Source organism: Ambystoma mexicanum, chromosome 4p (assembly GCF_040938575.1).
Source record: "Ambystoma mexicanum isolate Mex_15411 chromosome 4p, UKY_AmexF1_1, whole genome shotgun sequence".
Taxonomy (NCBI): domain Eukaryota; kingdom Metazoa; phylum Chordata; class Amphibia; order Caudata; family Ambystomatidae; genus Ambystoma; species Ambystoma mexicanum.
Window position 1 is genome coordinate 670,092,115 of NC_090927.1, and position 25,716 is coordinate 670,117,830.

A 25,716-nucleotide genomic window follows, 5' to 3' on the forward strand; every position below is an offset into this window, starting at 1 on the left:
GAGTGGCATGGGGGATCCTGCCCTTACCACTATTGGGCCTATCATGCACTAGCCCAGGGAGGGACACAGCCTTCTTTGTCACCCCACTAGTTGTTCCCAGTGTTAGGCAGGGGGTTTTGCCACAGCTTTCATCCACCATTCCTTTGTTATCATATAATGCTTCTGACGCTCATTTTCTGGTGCACTATGTATTCTGTTCAGCCCACACACTGTTTCACTGTTCTCCCCATTGTTCCTTTCGGTCTTTATTTCTGTTAGTTCCTCATCCCTGTGCTCAATCTCATTTCTGCTAATTTCCCCGCCTTGCTTCAAGCTCTAGAATTTTCTTCCCTATACACTCCTCTTCCACACTTGCTACTTTTCGATCTTTTTCTCACCACCTTCCTGCTCCCAATTGCTAAGAAGGTGACGTCAGGCTGTTACCATTTTTTTGTTCATGTATTTTCATTGCTGACACTTTATAAATTCAAATAAATATATAACCAGGCACACAAATATTTTCTCAAAACAAAAATGGTTGACGCTCATAGACCTGCTTTCATTAAGTATGAACTGCGATGAGGAAAATGTAAAACTGATAATGGCATAACCATTATAGGCGAGATGATTTCACGGTTTTGCAATCTGTTTATCTATGAAACAGTTTGGACCAGCACTAGCTCCCTTAGCAGTTAAAAAGTAAAATATGAATTTCTCATCTCTCAAATGGGAATGATAAAATCTGTAGAACAATACAGCAACGTGGAATGTCATGCTGCACACGCACTGAATTTTGGAAAAATCGTTAGCCGTCATATTTCCTTTTATTTCCTATTCTCTCCATATCAGCTTTACTATTAGAAATATTATATTATTTTTAAATTATTCTTTACTTTTTTTTACTGATTAGCCAATAGTGCCCTGTAACATTTAGACTATAATCTTAAACTATGCAATAGTAATGTTACAACATTATTTGTATTATGTACTTGCCCAGTTTTTGTAAATGTTTCTTATTTTATTCCATAGTTTTCCTCGCCCATTGAAGAACACCTGGTTGAATAGGAACGCTCCAGCTCAGAATAAGGACTCTGTGATACCTACTCTTGAGAGTGTGGTCTTTGGTAATACCTACACAAAGCAATTATCGGCAGATGTAAGAGTATATTTTATATGAACTCTTCAAAGGTGCATTTTAATCTGTTACTTTCACTACTTTGATGAGATTCAGAATAAATAGGTTGTGTGACAATTATTAACTTCAGACCACAAAATATCTGCTTGTTTTGAGACTTCTGTTTGCCTGTTGAGGATAACAAAACAAACTTGACACTTCCAACATGAAGACATTAGATCACCTTTCACCTTGGTGCAAAGTAAACATGCCCAATCATGTCAACAAAATATCTTCTAACATGAGAAAACCAAGCTTGTTGGTTAAAATTGTATATTGCATTCTTTCCTTTGTGATGGTGAGTGGGCCTCCTGTAGACCAGGGAAGCTGCTAACCATCCCCCCAGCCCCCACACCCAAAAAGTGACTTGGAGTCCTTGGTATCTGTGCTTTGGCACAATTGCTTAGATAATCAGTATCATGAGAAAGGGTACATGTGGCCCTGCTGTGTATTGTGTGGGAAATACTTCCTCTGTGCTTTTGCTTCCAGGACTGTTGACAAAAAATCACTTGGAAGTACTACTTCAGTTACATATTTGATGTTCTAATTATAATTATATAATTGAATTCAGTGACGGTGCCACTATGTTTAAGACATTCCTGTCTCTCCCCATTTCCCCTCCAACCATTATCAGAGGTTCCTTTAAACATTTTAGCCACATTGATGGATTAAGTAACCACCTGTATAGAATCTATTGGCATTGACACTCGTCTCTGTTCACTAGGAATACCTTTCAGTCATATTTATCTTTTCCATCTGTTCTGCATGGGAGCCTGCACTCTCCTTTATTATGATTTTTATATATGTTAGACATGCTTAATCTCTCCTTTTTGAGTTATTTCCTCAAAAGGGTTCAGCTGTCTGATGATAACTTTTTTTTCATTTTGTTGCTTAGAACTGATAATCCATCCATAGCGAAATAGTGGGTCTGAGCCGCATCCTTGGAGATGTTACATTTATAAAGTTAGCATTTGTGTTTCTAAACTATTTTTACGTTGTCCTACTTTCTGAAGCATTTGATTGTCTAGGTAGATCAAGGCAACTCACAACATTCCCAATATCGCCAGCTTTCATCATGGTATTTAATGATCCATGTGCAACAATGCCAGCTTTGTTTTAAACATATTCAGGGATTCCAATTTGATCTGCATTGATAACATTATTCTTATTTTCTTTTTTCCAAGTGAATTTTGAAGTTTTACAAGAGCATTCGTTACACAACCAACAACTACATGACTTTAAATGTCAAAACAGGGTTAATATATAATACAAATGGAAAAATCGATTATGCCACATCTATAACCTCATGGTCATCAACAACATTTCAATGAACATTTGCTCTAATTATCATAGTTCCCTTCCCCTACATCCCTCTCGCCTCGCAATTTCCCAGGCATGTATTTTTAGTACTCCTTTATGTTTCTTGGTGTGGTAGGTCTGTCAGGATTATCAGAACTTGTCTATGTGAGGGCTTCGCTAATATCTTCCTTCAGATGTACAGGCTTGCAATTCTGTTGTTATGGCACTCTGGTTTGGGGGAACATCTGTCCGTGTCTGTTGCAGTCGAGATAAAACTTGTCTATGGTATGCTACAAAGGGGAGACATTTTGAGTCAATATGAGTGTGTGTCTCGGAAAGAAGCACAGTCATACTTTACTTTTCGTAGATTTCAAGGGCTTTACCAAGCCATTCCCTGTGTGTTTTGAGTGATGGGGGTGAGACGTCTCTCCCAAAATATTGTTATGCAGGCCCTCGCCGCCAGGAACAAGTTCCTTGTCATGTAGGTCAGTCCTGTATAAACCACCCCATCATCCTCAAGTCCAAACACTAAGAAAGCTTTAGCCAGAAAAGCAACCTGGCTAAATGGGAAACCACGCAGGAGAAGCCTGATCACTGCTCTGAATATCAGAAAATGGCCTCAGTTGGAACAGCAGCTGAGCTAAACAGGATAGAAAAATATGCAGGAGAAGATCCACACCACTGCACTGAATGTCAGAATAGTTTCATTCTGAGAGGCCGCCTCGTTCAACACGAGAGAAAATGCACAAAAAGAGGAAAACCTCATTGCACCAAATCTAAGAAAAGCTCATCTCGTACGAGGTATTTAATTCTACATGTGAGAACCCACACAGCAGAAACTACCTCGTGCACTGAATGAAAGAAAAGATTTCAGCCAACAAGACAAACCTGACTTGACACGAAAAACTCCTGCAGTAACAAAACCAGATCAGTGCGCAGAATGTCAGAAACAAAATTGGTCATACATGATATTGAATTCCCTCTCTGAGAAACTACAGAGGACAATACCTGTTGGAGAAGTCTCTTGCATGTCGGAGAAGCATCAACCAGAAATAAAGCACATGCAGCTTATCATGTGGATCCAAACAGGAGTACAATCTCCAGTGCTTTGGATGTCAGAAAGGCAACCGAACTCAAAATGAGAAAAAACGCAAAAAAAACAGAAAAAGATTGTCAGTCCACTGAATGTTAGAAATGCTTTAGCAACAAAATCAGTTTAACTCCGCATGCATTGTGGCTGTTTGTGTAACTTTTCTTTTTTCTTTTGATGCTGCTGATTTCCTCCTGCTACTACCTTCTCTCTGCCTTCTAATCCTTTGGAGCCCTGTGAGTAACATGTATGTAACAGCACCTTGATGCCTTTCGGCTTAGTGCGCTATATAAATGTGGAAATAAATAAATAATGGTGGGGACAAAGGACTTGTTTTACCAACTACATCCTTTATCTAGGCCAGCACCTCTCTCCAACATATTTGTGCTCGAGGACACTACCACTGGACATGCCAATATGTTGCCACACCCTCTCCAATATAACTCACTAACCCCTGAAAACAGCCTGGACAGCCTCTGGAGGGGATGGGGCAGTTGACAGCATTGAAGTAGTCTATAATTCGGAATCTAGTATTGCATCACTATGGAGGAGGACCCCAATTGCCTGTAGATTGGTGGCCAGGGGTTTTTACACTCTGGGATGTTCGGGTAATTTACCCAGAATTACTTACAACAGTATAAGCAAGTGATCCCTCTTATTATCAACAAGTTGTACAGTCTTGAGATGAGGCCCCTGGTGCCCAGAGTGCATGTCCAGAACTTGTCTAAACTTTGTTAGAGGTCAGCTTATGTGTCCCTCCCAAGCACGGTCTGCCAGCGCACCTTTCAATTGTCAGTACGTAAAAGTAGACATAGGCTCACACTGCATTTCTTCATCCAGGACAGTTTTAGTCCAGAATTTCCCATCACGGCACAATTGGCCCGCCCTCACACACCCCCTTTCGTAGTACGGCTGAAACCGAAGTGGTTCATGAATTTTATCCCTGGTCAGGGGACAACCGATGTGAGAGGACCATGTTTTCACCCCTTACATATCCCTTGCCTTTCCCCATAACTGCCATAGGGTGACCAGGACATGGTGTGATCTTACTCTATTTGGCAGTAGTCTATGGGGGGGCGATAGCCATTCACGAATAGTAACTGGAGACAGCAGGCCATTTTCTAGTGCAACCCACTGTTTTTCTTTGTTCCCTTAAGTGGCCTGGGAGTACCCTGAACGGAGCTGCTCTAAAGTATTCCCTTATGTCTGGGCGACTGACTCCACCCATTTCCTTGGGCAATATCAGTGTTGAATAGGGGGGGCGTGGCCAACTGCCATGTAGAGCGGACGTGTCTCCGGAGTCCTCCACTTCGATGTGCCAACATAAGCTGTATTTTTACATGTTTCTTGTAACTACCGAAGACTAAACTTGCACCATTTTCCTCCGGACCTCATCCGCCATCGCTGGACCCGACGTTTGTGCGGCCTGGAACATCTGCCACCGAGTTGCTCCGTGTGAGTCGGGCCGGAGCAGAGAAAGGAAAATGGCGGCTCCCGCGTCCCAGTGATCGAGGGGCCGTGTCGCACCAACACCAAGGCGGACGCCGTGGGCTGGAGCCCGCGAGGAGACTGAAGCAGCCTGCCTGCGCGGCTGTACGAGGACGGCGGAGCAGCTGTGCATGTCGAGGGGGAGACGGGCCGGCTCCTGCGCTGCAGCGTTCTGCCCCCTGAGTCCCGGTGAAGCCCGGAGGAGACCTGCGGCTGGTCGGCGCCGCCGAGGTGAGCGGGTAGGGAAGTGGCCGACCTAGACTTGTGCCTCGCCGCGCAGCACGGGCGAAACCACGACGGACCTGTGCCTGTCCCCGGCTGCAACTCCTATTATGGGACTGTCCCCCCCGAGGCGCCGGGACCTTGGCCCCCCTTCGCCGAAGCTGATACTTCTGTGCGTAGCGGGAGTGGATCCCCGTGGGGGCTGCATGTGGGCGGGTGGTAGGGTCCCCCCCACCAAGTGAACCCCCAACGCCTGCAGTCACCTTGGGCCCGTGAACCACACTGAAGACGGCCCCGCCGGGAGTCCTGAGCGTCGAGCCTGATCCACCGCACTCAATTTACCTTACACTGACCCCGCGGGCACCTGGGCCGGAGCAGGACCACCTAGTGTAGCCCGTGCGCTTCTCCTCCCTCCACAGCAGATCCCGGACTCCCCCTGGACACCCGGGTAACTTTATACCCTTGCCCAGACCCCTTCCGGGACGGCCTTGTTGGCCCTGCAGCTTGGGGAGAGCCACCCCACGGCGGGGACTTCTGGCCTGCTGCCCGCTCCCCCTGTCGACCTGGGTGTGAGTGGATTGGGTTCCCACAAGATGGCTGGCAAAAATGGCAGGCTCAAGCAGCGACAGACGACCATGGACACTTATGCGGCGTGTGAGCCCATGAACCCTGTAAGCCTGGACAGTGTGACCGCAGACGCTCCATTGGATCCCGTAGCAACAACGACGCCTGAACCCAGCAACGCCCAGCTCCTTGAAGCCATTAGATTGCTCCAAACATCGATGGAACATAAAATTGATGCCGTCGCCATAGACCTGGGCCTCCTGCGCCAGGACTTCCGCTCTCTCGCGGGATGGACGGAGGTGCTTGAAGCCCAAGTCAAGGAAAACACTGAATCAAAAACACACCTCCTCTGAGATGTCGACGAGCTCCAGCAAAGGGTCAAAAACCTGGAAGATAGGGCGGAGGAGGCAGTAACAACATTCGTCTCCTCGGATTGCCGGAGGGTGCTGAAGGCTCCGACCCCACTAACTTCGTTGAGAACCTCCTGCTACAGGAAGTAGGAGCTGGCAATCTCTCCCAATGCTTCGCCATCGAAAGGGCCCACAGAAACCTCCACCGGGCGCCCCGCCCAGGCCGGTGATTGCAAAAGTTCTTAACTACAAGGATCGAGAGGTAATCCTGGCCTTTTCCTGAGCAGGGGGTCAAATCAAACGGGACTCCGCCAAAATCGCAATTTATCCTGACTATACCTTCCAGGTTCAAACAAACAGAGCCCAGTTCATACATACAAAGGCTAAACTGAAGGCAGCTGGGTTACGCTATATGCTTCTGTACCCTTCAAGACTCAAAGTGCTGCACAAGAATAAGGCACACCTGTTCGATACTCCTGCTCAGGCCAGAGACTGGATGGATGGTCTACAAATACCTAATATCGAGGACAGACGGCATAAACCGAGATAAGGTTTCCTCTGTAGTCTCAATGGGAATGATGCTGACTCTGCCCTCCGCCAGTGGGCGGACCGAGCTTTTACACAGCTTATTAGATCCTCACCCGGAGACCCTGGAGTCAATGTTCACTCCGACCCCTGGAAAGTAACCCCCCCCTTTTTTAGGGTATTTATATATACCCACCCGTAGGGCACCTGGGAACCAATGTGTGGGCACCAGGGGCAGAAACGGGAATGTCATAACGAGGGAAACCTCGCTGGGCGAGTTCTTTGTTGGGTTTTGTTGCAGTTATGGGGAGGGGAGGGGATACGGGGAGTTAATGTTATAGTTGGGTACCACGAATTAAAATTACCAAGACCACGTGAACTCTTTATACGCGATGCTGGAACTACTGGACCTCGAGTTCAGATTGCCTCAAACTTCTGCCCATACTGCACCAATGGATGACACAGTCAAGATCGTCACTTGGAATGTTAGAGGCCTGAATAGTTTTGTTAAACAAAGACGTGTTCAATCCTACCTTAGGAGATGCAAGATCGGAATCGCCCTGCTTCAGGAGACCCACTTGACTGCCAAGAAGCTTGAAGCCCTGTCCAAGTTCTGGCGTGGCACCCTAGTGGGCTCCGCTTACTCCTCCTATGCCAGAGGGGTCTTAATATGGATCGCCCCTTCGGTCCCCTTTAAACTTACTAGCTCCAAACTAGACAATGAGGGGAGGATGGTCGTGGTGTGTGGCTCTATTGAAGGCAGAGAGCTGTGTCTAATTAGTACCTACGCACCCAACCACGACGCAACTGTTTTTTTCCACTCTCTATCCACGGCTTACCCCTTACATGAACAGAATTATAATATGGGGAGGAGATCACAATTGCGCCCTCGACCCTATACGGTACAGATCCGACACTAAACACGATCGCCCCTCCCCCCCGGCCAAAATCCTGTCCAAACTGGTCCAACAGCTACAACTCTGTGATATTTGGAGAGATCAGCACCCTGAGGGACGCGAGTTCTCCTTTTACTCCCCGCCGCACGCTGTGCACACCAGGCTGGACTACATATTTCTCAGCCAAACTCACCAATCCGCATTCGTTGATGCACGTTATTTGCCTCGGGTGCTGTCGGGTCATTCCCCCCTGCTGACTGCTTGGGAGGTGTTTCCGCCTAGGCCCCCTATACCCGCATGGAGATTGAGAGCTGAAGCCCTTCTCGATACTGCCTTCAGGGATCACATAAGGGATAGCTCAGAAGAATATTGGCAACTTAACCTCAATAGCGTCAAACACTTGAGCACCACCTGGGAGGCATATAAAGTGGTTATGAGGGGGGAGATGATAGCCGCGGTTGGGGGTGCCCAGAGATCCATCACAACCCAGCTGGAGCAGGCTGAGAGCGACCTAAAGGTCCTGGAATCGAGGGCCGACTCTTCCCCTGATCATTTACGTAAAATCACTGAACTTAAACAAACCTGCCTAACCCATTGGGAATCCCAGGGCAAATTAAGCCACGCCAAACACACAAAGAATCCACTCCCTGGGGGACAAACCGGGAAAGCTCCTAGCATGGCTCTATAAAAGGGAAACCCCCAGACTACCCATTTGCCACATAACCACACCTGACGGCACTACCGTGCATACCCAACAGGAAATAAACTCGGTTTTCTCTGACTTCTATCGCAACCTGTACTCCGAGACCCCGCTCCCTTCTGACACACAGATAGAGGACGCTCTAGATGTCATCAACCTGCCCAAACTGGACTCGCACATGGCCGAGACCCTTGATGAGCCTATTACCCCTGACGAGGTCAAGATGGTAATAAGATCGCTGCCAGCTGGGAAGACCCCGGGCTCTGATGGCCTCCCTGGGGAGTTTTATAAGACTTATGAGGACACACTCGCCCCCATATTGACCGAGGTCTATAATGAGGCCTTCGAGCGTGGCTCCCTCCCGGACCCCCTGAGTGAGGCAGTGATAATCCCTCTGCTCAAACCGGGGAAAAACGGAGACGATTGCGGCTCGTATAGACCCCTCTCTATGTTGAATGTAGACTGCAAGATCCTTATGGCACTGCTTGCTAACAGACTTCGTAGAGTGATCCCTCAGCTGATCCACCAAGATCAGACCGGTTACGTCCCCGGCCGTTCCATTACTGAAAACCTGCGTAGGTTACACCATGTTATTTATAGTACAGAGGGGAGATCACAGAAGCTCGCAGTGGCGTCACTGGACGCCACCAAAGCTTTCGACTCCGTAAGGTGGTACTGGTTGTATGCCACCATGGCCAAGATGGCGATAGGTCCTGTATTCCTGAAATGGACGCAGTTGGTCTATGCTAACCCCACTGCAAGGGTACGCACCAATAGAATTTACTCGGAAAAGTGGTCCCTGTGCAGGGGCACCCGACAAGGTTGCCCCCTGTCCCCTATGCTCTATCATCGCTGCCGAACCTGTAGCGGCCTACCTGAGACAGGAATATGGGGATGGAGGAATTCATATCAATGGCACGACTCACCTCATCTCCATGTACGCCGATGATACCCTCTTGTACCTGCAGGACCCCGAACACCTCTTACCTTATATTCTGGAAACTCTGGACTGCTTTCACAAGCACACCGGGATCCAGATCAACAGGAGCAAATCCTGCCTCTTCCCCCTAGCTGCACTTCAAAGTGAATGTTACGGGTCTCCCCCCGCCCCCCTTGATTTGGAATGGCAAGCTACCTCCTTCAAATATTTAGGGATAACCATACACAGAACCCCCGCTACAGAACATATCCTTAACACTGTCAGGGCCAAGGACTCGCTTTCGAAGTCCATGGATTTTTGGGGCCGGCTTCCGCTTTCTATGGCAGGCAGGGCAGGCCTCCTCAAAATGGTAGCCCTCCCTCGCTTACTACATACCTTCACCAACGTTCCCTACAATATCCCTTCCTCTTTCTTCAGGGATCTCAATAAACTTTGTAGAGGCTTCCTTTGGGGAGGTGACAGACACAGGGTAGCACTTGAGACCCTCCAGAGGCCATACGAGAAGGGCGGGCTGAAGATCCCAAACTTCGAACTATACTATCTCGCAGGTCAATTGAGACATGTTGTGCAGTGGATGGTGGACGAGGACACAATAGACACGCGCCTACTCCAGCCAGCCCTCCCCCAGCTACTTCTCAGGGACTTGCTCTGGACGTGGAGGGGCACCCTCGTACACTGCCCCTACCTCGCCAAGCTTGGGATACGCCTCTGGGAAAGAGCCTGTACGCTGGTTGGCCTTAAGGACCCATAGTCCCCGCAGATCCCCATCGCTGCACTCATGTTCGGCCAACCATGGGGGCACCTTGAGACTCGTACGCTATGGGAGCCCTTTGGTGTGGCTACGCTGGGTGACTTGATTCAGGAACAGGAACTTATTGCCTTCCCCGACCTCTGCGACGCCAATGGTCTCCCCACTGGACAATTTCTACTGCATAGAGCGGTCACACGGGCCTTGGTTGGTAGGTGGCCTGAGGCTGCTGTCCAAATAGAGTAAAATGTATGCATTGAAACGATCTTGAACGCTGCTGAAGGCGGCCATGAGACCTCACGTATCTACGAAGCCCTATTGCAGGGCTCCACCGAAGACGACCTAAAAAGCCGGAACAAATGGGAGGCCGAGTTAGGCTTGGTTTTCGAAGACTCTACCTGGGGGGACATTACCTATCACCACAAAAAGATCTCCCGTAATGCCCGCTTACAGCTCGTCCAACTGTATATCATTAACAGAGCATACCTCACCCCAGAAGCTATATCTAGATTCACCGGAGCTGGCACCCAACTTTGCCCCAAATGCAGCGAACCCAGGGCCGGTGTGACACACATGTTTTGGGGCTGCCCGGTGCTAAGGGAGTTCTGGTCGCGAGTGAAGGACAGAGTGGCCGGGGCAGACATTGACATTGAGGTAGATGACCCCTCGGCATGTATCCTGGGCAGGTTTAAGCGCAACAGCAAGAACAAACCACTAAACAAACTCAAAGACCTCATATACATCACAGCCAAACGGCGCATAGCCATGAGCTGGAAAAGCCCCAGAGTCCCGCCTATACCCTTATGGTGGGGAGACCTCTTAAAATGGACCGCGGCTGAGACGGCTGCATGGGAGATGGCGATTCAGGTGCAAAGAGTGGACTCTAGTGACGATCTACAACATTGGGTGGCCCTAACAGTTCCTTTGCTTCATCCCGAACCACCTGAGAAGGAGCCTGAGGGAGATGCAGACCTGAGCGTCTGCTAGAACTCTTGAGGAACTTGACTTTACCATGGTCTTGGTGGGGGGAAGGAAGGGGGGAATGGGGAGTTGGGTGTTAATTTCTTCCTGTCATTTACGATATGCTTTTCAGTAACGACTGATGTCTGTTTTTTGTGATATGGAAAATAATAAATATATTTAAAAAAAAAAATCAGTGTCGAATAGGCTAGGCCCGATTTCTTATCTCCCAAAGACATTTTGCTGCTTAAAACATTTTTAGGGTATTTCCACTAGCAAAGCCTGGAACATGAATAATAGCCTTGGCGGTATGTTGATCTTTATTGTGGTGAGGCGACCCACCCTGATTGCACCATTCCAGACCATTGTGTCAGGTCCTTCTTAAACTTATCTTATAAGTCGGGGTAGTTTGCCTCATACACTCCTAGTTCTTTAAGCCGCCCTGTCTGCGCCCATGACGCCTAAGCCTTCGTCATCAAAACACTCTTCGTCCACTCTGTCGACTCACAAACCAAAGTCCTTCTCCGCAGCAACCTTGTCGATGACCCACAAGACGCTGAAATAGTCGACGTCAACGACACCCTTGTCAACTACCACCTCGTTGACAACCTCATTGATGCATACGGCTACTGTCTCTACAAGCAAGATCTTGCTGGCGAAGATATCTTTACCGCCCAGACAGTTGTTGGCACCAATGGGTTCTCAGGCCCTGAGCCCTGTAATAGCCATATTTCCAAGAGGTGCTAGTGTCAACAGGGACATGCCACCAGCTCTGTCATTTTTGCCACAACCCATGAAAGCACAGCCGCTTTTCACTCTGGCTCCATATGCGCCACCAAATACAGCTGCCTCTCAACCCTCTCCAGCACCTGCCCAGCTGCTGCAGAGAAGAATTATTATCAGATGAGGATCCTCTGGAGGCTCTATCTTATAACTAGGAGGACATACAGGAAGAGCCTGATCCTATTCTACCCATGTTGCCTCCAATCCCACCAGTTCAGCCTCCAGTACTTTTTGCCAGCCCCATTGGGCAAGCCTCTTACAACCAGTGATCTATCCCTTCATATTTTATCCACCTTATAAACACTGGTCTTTGAACTCCAGCACTTCTTCCTTCTCCTGCCCCTCAAGGGGTCTCTTGGGAGTTTACTTTGAGAGGGTTTAGTCCCTCCTCCGCCGCCTAGACCGGCACTTCAGCTCTCTGTGCCAGCTACCACCCTCACCGACACTGAGGCTTATGATGACCTCACTGACCAGTCTCCAGATGCTCATTCCACAGATTAATTGACAACCTGATTCCCGCCGATGGTGAACCAGCAGATCTGCCTCAGTGAGACTCCCCATCAGACAAGAGCAAAAAACCTGTTTGACCTCATCCCTGAGGAACAAAGGAAAGAAGGTTTTCTTTTCCAAAGGCTTGAAGCCTCGAGGACTGCCTGGAGAAAAAGTGTAACGTTCCACATGCAGCTCCTAAGCGCATATGCACACAACCCTGCTCAGACTCAGTAGTCTTGGCAGCAGCACGGAAGTGATCCGCCAACCCCCAACCCCCTTGCATGGTGACCGAAGACAAAGAGGGAAAAGAGCATACTAATTTTGGGAAGAGGGTAACTTCCACAGTTGCTACTACCATAAAGGCGGTCAACTCTTTGGCGGTCCTCTCCCGTTATGACTGCACACTGTGGTACAAGATGGGTCCCATCCTGGAATTTCTCCCTGATCATAAACTTGGGGAGGCTCTAGCACTCTTACTTGAAGGGGAAGCCGCTTCAGACCATGCTAGCACAGTTGCTTTGCACATAGTCACTGGTTTTTGACAGATGGGGAATGGAGCAGTCCTGAGATGCCAAGGCTGGTTGAAGGCAACCAACATCAGACCTGAAGTACCAACTAAGGTAGTAGATATGCTGTTTGATGGAATAGATCTTTTTGAGAAAAAGGTGGACAAACCCCTTAATAAAAGCTGATACAGACACTGCTCGTTCCCTGGGAACCCTCCAACAACGCTGGCAGTCCTTTTGGTAGTGGGAGACTAGGTTCTATGATTATTCTAGTGAAATCATCATTAGGACCCCGGTATGGATGTCCTCTCGTGGCCAGGGCAAGGCAGCCGCTACCTGGTCCTGACCCTGGGGGTGGTATGTGGGGAATCACATGGGAGGGGACTACTGCCAGGGGAATTGGTGACTTTATCTCATGATTCCCCTATACTTCCTAAAATATTGATGGTGTATTGTGAAATAGAACAAACTAATGATACACAATCCCTTATGGACTACAGTACCCATAATGCTTATGGTACTGGGACGAGGAAGCAGGGCTCTGAGGCAGTGAGGATTCAGAATGCTGTTTACAAAAAGGTGTCCTCTAGTTGTTACAGACCAAGGCATCTGAGCGGGATATTTAAATCCCTAAATGACAGAGCTGAGAGAAGGAGATTAAGAAGCCGATGGAGAAATCAGTGTGGAAGGCGTAACTGAAGTAGAGGTCGTCTGAGGTGAAGAATCTGCTCCAGAGAGAACGCCAACTGATGCCGTCGCAGAGAGTGAAGGTGCAGCATTGCAGAGGACGCACAGCGGAAAGTGGGGTGTGGAGAAGGAGCCCAGCTGACGAGGAGACATGCTCCCAATTCAGTTATGGCGTGTCAGTGAGAGAAGCCACAGAAGATTTCCAGAGCTGCCAGAGCTCCAGGAAACAGACATGTAGTTCACTGAAGGTACGCGGAAGCAGGAGAAAGAGCGGGCAGGACACTGAAGGTCCGCCAGAACTGACTACGTGGCGGAGCTGCAAAAGAAAGCTGGTGAGTTCGCCAGATGCAAATGCTGACCATGGGGCGCTGTGCATGAGAAGATTGTTACAACCTCATAATTTTGAATACCGAACAATTCAAGAAACTGATCAGAAGTGGCAAGAGCTTGAATTCCCTTATAGGGGACTACAATTGGGGAAAGCTTATAAATAACATTGCCAACAGCCAAGAGGCTGTGAGAAACCCACAATAAAACAACAAAGGCATAAATCCGCCTTTTGGAGATGTACATTGGGGAAAACGTATATCCTGCATTGCCAACAGCCAAGAGGCGGCAAAACCATAGAGAAGCAGCAAGGGCTCAACTCTCCCTTTTTGGGATATCAACTGTAGAAAACTTGTAACTGAAACTGCCAACAGTCACGAAGCTGTCAAGAAATATTTAAGAGGGGTGGGGTGCCGTTGCACGGCATCAAAGATGGTGGCTCTCTACTAGAGCTCCCGTTCCCGGTGCAGTTTGCAGACGGATGTATCCTCTTCCAGCAGCTGCTGTAACACTGGTGGACGGCCGGAGCACTTCTAATACCCTGGCTCTACTGATTGATCCTCTCCTGGTATTTCTAGGATGCCGGGTTGCCTGGGAACAGACCGCCTTTGTTTGGGTGGCGAATGAGGGACAGTGAACGCCGGTGACCCTGCTTGACCCGGCCACCTGTGCTGTTGGTACCCACGCTGCGGACTGGAGTCTGGAGAACTCCTACTATCATGTGTTGGGGCGCCGGGTGCCTCCATGCGGACCGCCGTGAATCAGGCGGTGAGTGAGGGACAGCAAACACCAGAGTCCCCGTCCCGCTCAGCTGCCGAAGCTGTGTCGAGGCATACCCAAGGAGGCCTGAGGATTGGCGAGCTCTCCGCCTATGCGCGGTGTACCCTGCCCACTCCTCCCCCCCCAAACCCCATGCCGGCTGTAACCTGACCACCCGCGGAAAGAGCAAGGACAACAGTTTCCACCTGAGGTGAGGCCCTGCGGGGGACCCCCTTTCCTGCCTCCCCTGCCGTGCAGCTGTAGAAAGATTGCTGCACTCTTATAACGCCATAGCCCTTTCCTAGGAGACTATGTTCCGCTGCTGATGGTGATCTGCTCCCATACCCTCTGTCCTTCTCAGACCTCTTCACCAGCATTGGTCTGCAGGGGAGGCTGCGTTGCTGCTCTAACAGGGTGAACTACTCTGTGATAATTTCTGTTGCATTGGTCCTAACCCCTGCTGACATGCCAAGTACCCTACCCTGCGACCACACTGGAGCAACCTTGGCCCTCAGATCACCCAACCTAATTCCAGCACTAATTGGACATACTTTGGTGACCAATCCCTGTTGGGGCCTTGAACATTCTGGGTTGCTACCCATTTTGCTGACCGCGGGTGGGCTGGAATGACCACCTGGTGCTGATTGCAGCCATTGTCAACATTGTTTGTGCCTACCCTGGGAGTCCATTGTCCTACTGCCTCACATCCAGACTGGCTCCTGCCTGGCCCACGAACCACGTTCCTCTGCACTAATTTGGGCAGTAGAGTCTAACTGACCGCTTGCTATCTTCAGTACATCTGTGATGAAGAACTAGTAGCTGCCGATATAAGTAAGGACAATATAGGACAGAGCCACAGGGAAGGATATAATGCAACCAAACAGCAGGGCAATATAATGATCAATATGAGTGAACCAAACGAACCACAAAATACACGGACTGCATATCCTAGAATGCTCCTCCACTTACCGAATTCATTTGAAAACCAGTGAGGGGGAAATCCACAAAAGAAACGGACTACATATACCAGAAGGCTCCTACACTCACCAAATTCATTTAAAAGCCAGAGAATAAGAAATAAAAGTAAAGAAGGGAGGCGAAAGACTACGTTTCCCTATTTGAACCAACCCTCACCATCAGGGGTTAAATCTCAAGCCAGCCTAGCGAGGAGGGAGCAGGGAGGAGTGGAATTGGCCGCAGGTGTGAATGAAAAGTGGTCGGGAACACACAGCGTTAATGATCAGGGAGGAGGGGCTCAAGGGTTAAAACTACAACCAAACCCATCCAGCTGTCTCTCATTTTTCATGAATGGAAGGAGGCTGCCGGGGAGGCTCCGGAGTGGAACGAAGCCAGTAGCATTACCGGTGGGCCTATTAAGGAGAAGACCGTATCTGTCCAGCAAACAGAGGTTTCAGAGTGGAGGAAAGCGCCTGAAGGAAAAGGTGCCTACCGCATGTGTGGAAACTGACACCGAAAGAGCTGATTTATCTATGTGCTACAGACCGGTCTCAGCCAGGCTAGTGGGCTGCATTCCGGAGGGGCCCGCAACAGAGACTCAGGACCTTCATTATTTGAACAAGCGGTTGGGGAAGGAATCGCTCGGACTTTTCTGAATTTCATTTATTTGAGGCAAGAACCGGAGTCCTGTGTTAAACTGTTACAAACCTTTTTTTTATAATTTTTATTTTCAGCAAACCCGGAACTCTTGGGGTTTATTTTGATTTAAGTACTTGCTGCAACTGCTGAAAGAGGACAATCCTTATTTGATTTGCCTGCCCTATTGTATCTGCAGGTACAACGTACCTACCGGTGAACTGTTCAATAAAGTCTGTGTTGGTATACTTACACAGTGTCTCTAGCTCACTACATTACAACTACATTACAACATCACCTTCTTTCTGCACATGATGACCAAAGGGGGGTCCAAGAACCAGCGCTCGATGAGCCACTATACCAAATCAACTCCTAAACCCTCACCTTCAGACGTGGTACCCACTGATGTGGAACAGGAACCTATTGAGATGGAGCTTACCGAGACAAAGCGGATTATGGTGTGTATGCAAGCGGGATTTGCTAAGGTACACAGCAAGCTGGACGACATGACCAGCACCATTGATTCCATCAAAACGCGCATTGATGCAACAGATCTGTGCCTGACCTGACGGAGGCTGAGACAAGGGTGGGCATGGTGGAAGACGACATGTCAACTTTGAGATCTGAACTAGCTACACTCTCCAGGCGGGTACTCCAGGTGGAGAAAAAGAATGACGATCTGGTCCCGAGTCCTGGAGAGCAACTCAAAATCCTCCCTCGAACAATGGATTGAATCCACTCTACAACCGCTGCTAGGAAACCCTTCATTGTCACCACAATTAGCGGTATAATAAGCCCACAGATCCCTTGCCCTCCTGGCAACCTATCATCGCTCGTATACTCAATTACCGTGAACGAGATGCAATTCTTCAGGTGGCTCAGAAGCAGGGCAACCTTATGCTGGGATCCATATTTACCTGGACTTCTCGGTGCCCGTTCAGCAGGAGAGGAAGACCTTACTAGCAGTGAAGAAACAGCTACGCGAAAACGTAAAGTAAGCTGTGCTATACATGGCCAAGCTGCAGGTTGAACGGAGTAACAAGACTTTCGAGTGGATTGTGTCCTCCAACGTATTCCTCATCTTAGATGTATTGCATCCAGTTTTAGCTGCTTCGGAAAATAATTACGGAAGAGGGCGCTGTGCATCGATGTCGTTGAGTCGATGGTCCCTCGAAGGCCTACGTCGAGGGTGACATCATCGGGTGTATAAGTAGCACACGCGGCGCAGTTTGGCCTAAGTTCCGTTTTTCCGCAGTACACGTTGCTTCGGAGATTCGGCGCTCCTCGAGTTCTGTGAGAATAGTAGAATTACTACAATATAGCGATATGTCCTCGTCATCGATGCCGACTACGACCCCGAGATCGGGTTTCAAGAAGTGCAAATCGTGCTGTTTAAAAATGTCTATCACAGACCCACACCGAGAGTGTTTGTGGTGCTTTGGGGAAGGCCACGACATGGAGTCCTGTACGAAGTGTCAGGCCTTGCGAAAGAGGAGGGGAAAACTACAGGTAGGTAGTAAATCCGACCGTAAAGCCTCTAGCGACGAGGCGAGGTCCCGTTAGGATAAATATCCTCGACGCGAAAGGCATTGGTCCAGGTCCCAAAGCGATTCCCATCGCTCGTCGTCTTCGACAAAAAAATCGAAGAAAAGACGCCACAGGTCCCCCTCGTCCTCGGACGAATCCCCAAAAAGGATGAAATGCCCCACTAAACATTTGTCATCTGAAGAATGGGAAGCATTCAGGGTCAAAATGATGGAGGTGTTCGAGAAAGCGAAGCTTCGGTCCGCGCCTTCTTCGGAAGCCGGCCGGGCGCATCATCGTTCTGACACTCACGCGCCCTCGAGCCCGGGTGATCGAAAGAGGAAGGATAGAGAACCTTCTAGGATGCCAAGCGAGAAAAGCCGCTCGAGTCGACCGCTCGAGGTCACCGACACAGTCCGAGACCGAACGCACTTCGAAGGGCAAGTCTTCGGAGAGCGACTCGACGCCCTCGAAGCCGGCACCATCGACCGCTATTACGTCAACTCCATCAACGCCTTTGTCGACGTCCACCCCGAATCCCTCGGCGCCAAAGGCTCCAGTTCGGCCAGGTCAGCCAGAAAAAGGGAAAGATAAGGCTACAAGACCTGTAATGCCTTCAGAACACATTAATACTCCTCCTCCACCTCTCCCAGAAAAGGTTTTCAAACCTCTTCCTAGGAAGGAATTTTTCAAATCCCTGATCTCAATTCTTGAGGAACAGGAGAAATCTGATGAAGAGAATGTACCTTTTGGGCTGGAATATGGCACCCCAAATGTCCCAGAATGTCTGATATCAGAAGAAAGCAGGATGAGGGACCTGGTGGAATCACTACATAATGCAAGTGGCATTGATACATCTCCTGAAAATGACTTTGGTAGACCAGAACCAGGAGAGCATGCCAGTCCATCATACCGTCAACTAATGACAAAGGTAGTAGATTACTTAGGATGGACTAGACTACCAACCCAATTCCTCCAAGATGATTTGACAGACATATTGGACCATGGTCCTACTGAAGACCCAATACTACCCTTTCACGTAGCCTTGCAAAATAGGGTGGCCAAAAATTGGGAGACTCCGGATTCTATTCCACCAGTGAATAAATCCCTCACTTCAAAATACCGCCCTTCCAGTAGCGACCCCGGCTATCTGTCTAAACATCCCACTCCCGAGAGTTTGGTCATACAGGCAGCCACAGCTTCTAACAAACTGGCGTACCCTTCTATCCCTCCGGACAGGGACGATAAGCGTGTGGATGGCTGGGCACGGAACGTATTTTCAGCTTGGAGTATGGCGTTAAAATCAGCCAACTCCAAATGTGCCTTGGCAAGGTTTTCGTACACTCTGTGGGAGTGCATTGCAATGGCGGCGGAGCACATACCAGAAGGGGACGAAAGGGAAGGATTCCTAACCATCGTTAGTGATGGGAAAGAGGCATGTAGGAATCCCTTCAATCTGGATTGGACACTGCGGATAGTGTGAGCAGGTCCATGGGCACTAGCACAGTAATCACAGATTTGTGTGGCTACGGAAGTCGTGTTTCGCACCAGACGTACAGAACCACCTTCTGAACATGCCCTTTGATGGGTCTCACCTTTTTGGCAGCAAGGCTGACGAGAGCCTTGAGAGGTTGCAGACCTCAAAAGCAGCGGCCGAATCTTTGGGGCTGCTATTAGGCAACCTCAGCCTTTTTTTGCGCCAGGTCAATCTTGGAGGGGACAATCCTCTCGTTACTACTCCTCATATGGAAAGGCGAGAGGAATGGCCAGTCAAAGGGGCCAGAGAGAGGCCACTTGCGGTGGACGAGCAAAATGTGCAAAGCCAGCTCCAGCTACAGCCTCTTTGCCATCAGTGGCTGCAGCAACCGCCACAAAACCACTTTGAGGACTTGCATCACAAGACACCTGTGGGAGGCAGGCTGTCACAGCATCTGCAAGAATGGCAAGCCATGTTTGGGCTCTAGAAATAATAGCCCAATGTTACTACCTTCCTTTTCTAACGCAACCTCAAAGCAATCCACCAAGGAGACACCCTTTGAAGTTTTCAGACCCGCTCCTACAGCAGGAAGTTCTAACCCTGCTGGAGAAAGGTGCTATAGAGCCAGTACCTGCAGCAGAGAGGATGGTACTCCCGCCCCCCCCTGTATTTTTTTATCTCCAAAAAGGACGGAGGACTGAGACCCATCTTGGACTTAAGGAACTTTAACAAGTTCCTCAGGAAGGACAAGTTCAAGATGGTCACTTTTTTCAGATCCTTCAGGCCCTCCAACTCCAGGATTGGTTGGTGTCATTGGACCTCCAGGATGCTTATTTTCATGTGCCGATTCATCTCGAGCACAGAAAATACCTGAAGTTCGTAGTTGCCGACTCACACTATCAGTTTCAAGTCCTGCCATTTCGGATTGACCTCCGCCCCGAGGGTCTTCACCAAGCTGATGGTAGTGGTGGTAGTGCACCTCAGGAGAGGGGGGGATTCACGTCTACCTCTACCTGGAAGACTGGTTGATCAGAGCACGTTCTGCCGAAAAAGCACTGGATCACCGGAAAGTCACCTGCCACTTCCTCCACAGACTGGGCTTCTCCCTCAATTTCAAGAAGTCACAAATGACACCTTCTCAACAGCTCCAATACATAGGAGCTGTATTAGACACATCCTTGGGCAAGAGCTCGCCTGCCAGGTCGAGGGCTCAAGACATTCTTCAGATGGTTTCCAAATTTCAAAATGCCCAAAATCTCCAGGCCTACGACTTAAGGTTACTCAGCCTCATGGCAGCCTGCATCTTCCTGGTCATGTCAACGATCTGACAATCAGCGGTCGTTGGTCTCCATCGGAGTCCAAACTACTCATCAACCTTTTAGAGCTGAGAGCAATCAGACTAGCGCTGAAAGCTTTCCTGCCATCTGTCAAGGGAAAACATGTCCTGATAATGACGGACAACACAGTGGCCATGCATTATCTAAACAAAAGAGGAGGTGTAGGGTCACTACCTCTGTGCAGAGAGGCAATGCAGCTCTGGTATTGGGCAATTCAGGAAGGAATTTCTTTAACAGCAGTTCATCTAGCCGGGGAGGAGAATATGATGGCAGATGCTCTGAGCAGGCAGAGCACGGTGTCCCACGAATGGGAACTGGCTCAGGAAGTCGTTCAGGAGATCTTCGTCCTTTGGGGAACCCCTCAAGTAGACAAGTTTGCGACCGGAATCAACCGGAAGTGCGAAAGGAATTGCTCAAGGGAATTTCCCCCGAGAGGAGCCCTGGGGGGACACGTTTGTGGTGGAGTGGAGTTTCCCATTATTGTACGCGTTTCCGCCGATTCCCGTCATTGCTCAGGTCATCAGGAGACTGAGGCGGTTCGGGAACTGCATGATCCTAATGGCCCCGGATTGGGCCAGGAGAACGTGGTACCCGGACCTTCTAGACATGTCCATCTGTCCCCCAGTACGTCTTCCTCAGAGAGAGGACCTTCTCTCACAAATGGAGGGTCAGGTTCTCCATCCAGAGGTCACAATTCTCAACCTTCACACTCAGTATCTGAAAGGCTGAGATACAAGGATTGGGACTTTCCAGATGACGTCATGGAGGTGTTGCTTTTGTCAAGAAGGCCAGCAACAAAGTCTCTATACCGTTGCCGTTGGAAAATGTTTTGCAACTGGTGCAGAGAAAAGAATGTCGATCTTTTCTATGTTCTATCCCGGAAGTAGTGTCAATCCTCCTATCCCTAGCACATAGAGGTCTAAATGTTGGAACCATTAAAGGTTATCTTGCGGCGATTTCCATCTTCAAGCGCTCGTCGGAAGAATGCTCCTTTTTTAAAATTCCTTTGGTAGTGCAATTCTTAAATGGACTCACTAATGTGTTTCCTCCTTAACCATTCCAAGTGCCAATTTGGGATCTCAATCTGGTCCTAAAATTCTTAATGTGTGCTCCTTTTGAGCCCTTGCACACTTGTCCATTAAGATTACTGACATGGAAAACTGCTTTCCTAGTTGCTTTAACATCTGCACGAAGAGTGAGCGAATTGCAGGCACTGCTTCTGGGCCACCCTATACTGTGTTCCATAAGGACAGAGTTGTGTTGAGGGTTAAACCCTAATTTTTACCTAAAGTGGTGTCCGATTTTCATTTAAGTCCGAAAATTGTTTTACCCGCATTCTATCCTCCACCTCATCCTAGTAAGGAGAAGGAAAGATTACACAGGTTGGATCCAAGAAGAGCTTTAAGCTTTTACATCTCTAGGCTCTCCAAGCTTAGAGTGGACAATAGACTGTTTATCGCCTACACCCAAAGGAAATTGGGTCAATCGGTGACGAAACAAACAATATAATTGTGCTTGCGTTTTCAGAATGCTACAGATTAGCACAAAAAGACCCACCAGAATGTTTAAGGGCTCATTCCACCAGAGGCATCGCCTCTTCGACAGCCCTACAAAGAGGTGTTCCAATAAGGTCCATTTGTGAAGCAGCAACTTGGTCTTCACTACATACCTTTTCAAAATTCTATAGTCTGGATGCTTCCCAGTCTAAGGAGCTGAATTTTGGTAAAGCAGTACTATATTCAGCCATCTAAGGCTATCGAAAAATCTAACCCCTCCTCCAGAGAGATTGTCCATACTGCTTTGGGAGTCTATCTAAGATGAGGAATATGTTGGAGGACACAATCCACTCAAAGAACAAGTTACTTACCAACGTATTCCTCATCGCCCTCCCAGCATACCCCTCTGTAGATTTTTCCGGGTTATTGCCACTTCAACTCTCGCAAGGTGGATACCTGTCTACCGGCACAATCTACACAGTGCAAAATCAATAGTGAAGCGGAAAAACAGAACTGAGGCCAACGGGCGCCGCGTGTGCTACTTATACACCCAATGACGTCACCCTTGACGGAGGCCTTCGAGGGACCATCGACTCAACGACATCGAGGCACTGCGCCATGTGCCGAATTTGTTTTCCGAAGTAGCTAAAGCTGGATGGAATACATCTAAGATGAGGAATACGTTGGAGGAACATCCAATCGAAAGAACGTTAGCCGTTGGTAAGTAACTTGTTCTTCTTCTTCACCATACCTGACGAAGCTATGAAATTTCTGGATGAGACCGTGCCAGCAGCGTCCTAGACTTGGGCGAAACTCAATTCTTGTACCTGCCCATGTAGGTTGTCCACTCTCAACCTAGCAATCTTGCAGTCATCCCCCTGAGTAGCCGAAGCTATCACCTTGTTCTCCTATTACTTCACCTTTCAAACCTCTTGAAAGCAACCTCCTCACTTCGGTGTGGCGAGGTGTGTGGGAATGATCCTGCTACTTCGAGATGCGTAGTGCGATAGCCTGTTAGTACATATCCTTATTTCTACTGTACCTAAGTCTAGTGATGGCACGGGTGGGCCTGTGCATCAGCCTGACAATGCAAGGCTGCTTTTATTGTTGTGGGTGTTATGAACAGGGCTACGTCGCCTCATCTCAGGAAGCGGTGTGGGTGAGGGGGAGAGTTGGGTTTGGTCTATAAAAAAACAAAAACGCTTGGTACACATCATACACACAGAGAAGTAAGATATGGGCACCTAATGAGACACTGAGTCGGCTTGTGGGTCAGTTCAAACCCTTGTGGGGGAAGCTACTTCAAGTGTCACATCATAATGGGGGAGTAAACCCTCCTTAGTTGGAATGTACAGAGCTTGGGCAACCCCCTTAAACAGCATAGGATACACCTTTACTTGGACAGACATAAGGCTAAAATCCAGTTCCTGCAGAAGACCCATACCCTTGCTGCAACCTGCGAGGGGTTCGCTAAAAACGGTGGCGCACACCGATTTTAAAAACGTTATTCCTCTCAATCTCGAGGGTTCATGATCCTGGTGCACAAATCCCTTCCATTCCAGTGCAAATGTACGAAAGCAGACCCTTTGGGCAGATACATTCTGGTGTACGGTTCTCTAGCAGGGTGGGGGTTGGTATTGATGAATGTATACGGCCCCAATATCAACAACCCCTAATTCTACAATGAAATAATTGATGAACTTGAACGATATCCACTGATCCCTATACTATGGGGTGGAGACTTTTTAATACTATCCTAGACCCACTCCGTGATAGGTCCTCCCACGCTCAGAGAGCACTTGCATGTGCAGCTACCACTATCAAGGTGGGCATGCAGTCAATGGAGCTGGTGGAGGCTTGGAGGACATTACATGCAGAAGAACGATCCTACTCTTTCTATTCCTCTGTCCATGACTCCTCAACCTGCATCGACTTGTGGCTCCTCTCAAACGCTCCTTGGAGGCATTGTGGAAACATGTATGTTACCATGAACCTACTCGAACCACTCCCCAGTCCTCATCTCCCTGACATTACGGTCACTTTATAGGCCTTGCAACACCTGGAGATTTAAGTCTCTAGCACTACAGGATGCTGTATTTGCATCCACTATGGATAAACACGTACGTCTGTTCTTTGAAGAGAATGAGGGATCCGTCCGTCTGTATGTATGTATGTATATATTTTTATATAGCGCCGGTAGCCCGCAGGCATCAGGGCGCTTGAACATTACAACATAGAAGAGAAGAGAACAGGCGTAAAGAGACGCGAAACAGTTGGCTTGGAAGACCTGACAGCCACTAGCGCTAGAAAACTTATCTGAAGAGGAATGTCTTCATCAGTTTCCTAAATACAAGGTGGTTTGCTTCTGACCTCAGTGAATCAGGAAGGCTGTTCCACAATTTCGGTGCCAGTACCAAAAAAGATCTACCCAACCCCGATTTCAACTTGAAATTGGGTACGACCAGGAGGCACTTTCCTTCCGATCTTAGTCTTCTCCTGGGTGTGTAGAGGACTAGGCTGTTTTTCAAATACTCTGGTGCTTTGCCATATAGGCACTTGTGGACCAAAGATAGAGCCTTGAACTTTATACGTTCCTCTACTCTTAGCCAATGAAGGGAGATCCTGTCAGGGGTGACATGATCTTTCTTCTTCAGATTTTTTAGTAGCCTAACCGCACTGTTCTGGATCACCTGACATCTAGCTAAGTCCTTGGACGTGGCCCCTAACAACAGAGCGTTGCCATAGTCGAGCCGTGATAGAATAATAGCTCTGGCAATGGTGGCCAGGTTACATTCATTAAGGAAAGGCTTGATATATCTCATTAGCCTGAGATAATAAGCCGTGTTTTTTGGAGATAGCTGGTCTGGGCATGAGAATCAACCGCAGAGTTAACCATCATGCCCAAGGTTTTCACTTTGGGGGCCACCGAAATGATGGCTTTCTTAATTTGGAAGGATTTATACTCTGCCCCTAGATTAGCTAGCTGACGACTGGAACCAAACATCATCAATTCGGTTTTTGAATCATTCAGACACATCCAGTTAGCCTGCATCCAATCGTCTATTATCTTATAAACCCTTGCAATCACTTCGCTGTCAATGGCGTGCTGGCTTCCCCCCAGTTCCAAAATAAGTTGCGTGTCGTCTGCGTAATTCGTAAACGACATGCCTGCTTTCACCAGAATGCTGCACAATGTCAGCGTGTATATGTTGAACAGCATTGGTGATAAACTGGCCCCTTGGGGCACTCCGAAGAGGATATCGTAGGGATCCGAAAAGTTGCTGCCCCAATGGACTCTGGCTTGGCGGTTTGATAGAAATGACAATAACCAGTCAATGGCTCCTTCGGAGCAGCCCACGTTCTCTCGGAGTGCCTTGATGAGGAGTTGCTGATCTACCAGATCGAAAGCGGCGCTTAAATCGAGAAGCATCAGCATCCCTAACTTATTTTTGTCAAGCAAGCTCCGCATCTGATTCTGTAGGTCCAGCATGGCTGTTTCAGTGCTATGGGACACTCTAAAGCCGGATTTTGTTGCTGGTGCAAGGCTTCCTGATTTCCTATAAAATTCTGTAGTTGCGTTGCTGCCTTGTCCAGCAATTTAAGAACAAAGTTGGAATTTGTTATTGGGCGCAGGTTAGCTGGGTCCTTTGGATCCAGGCTGGCTTTTTTTTTACAAGAGGGGTGATGGTGACCTTCTTAAGTCCCTTAGGGACTACACCCTCCTGGAACGAGGCATTCACTATTCTCAGGAGAATGGGGGCAAAAATGTCTTTATGTTGCAGAATAATACTAGGTGGCAG

The 25,716-nt window shown here is 48.6% G+C and overlaps 1 protein-coding gene across 8 annotated transcripts in view; it reads left to right on the top strand.

Annotated features, from left to right (window-relative positions):
- Positions 1 to 25,716, top strand: part of FAM135A (family with sequence similarity 135 member A) — a 1,883,908-nt gene that overhangs the window by 788,157 nt on the left and 1,070,035 nt on the right. For 7 of the 8 annotated variants that reach the window (XM_069606210.1, XM_069606209.1, XM_069606213.1 and 4 more), the window contains one exon: positions 1,009 to 1,135. In XM_069606210.1, coding sequence (XP_069462311.1) covers positions 1,009 to 1,135 — 127 coding nt within the window. Of the gene's footprint in view, positions 1 to 1,008; positions 1,168 to 25,716 lie in introns of those variants that run through there. The other variant, XM_069606215.1, reaches the window with a different exon arrangement.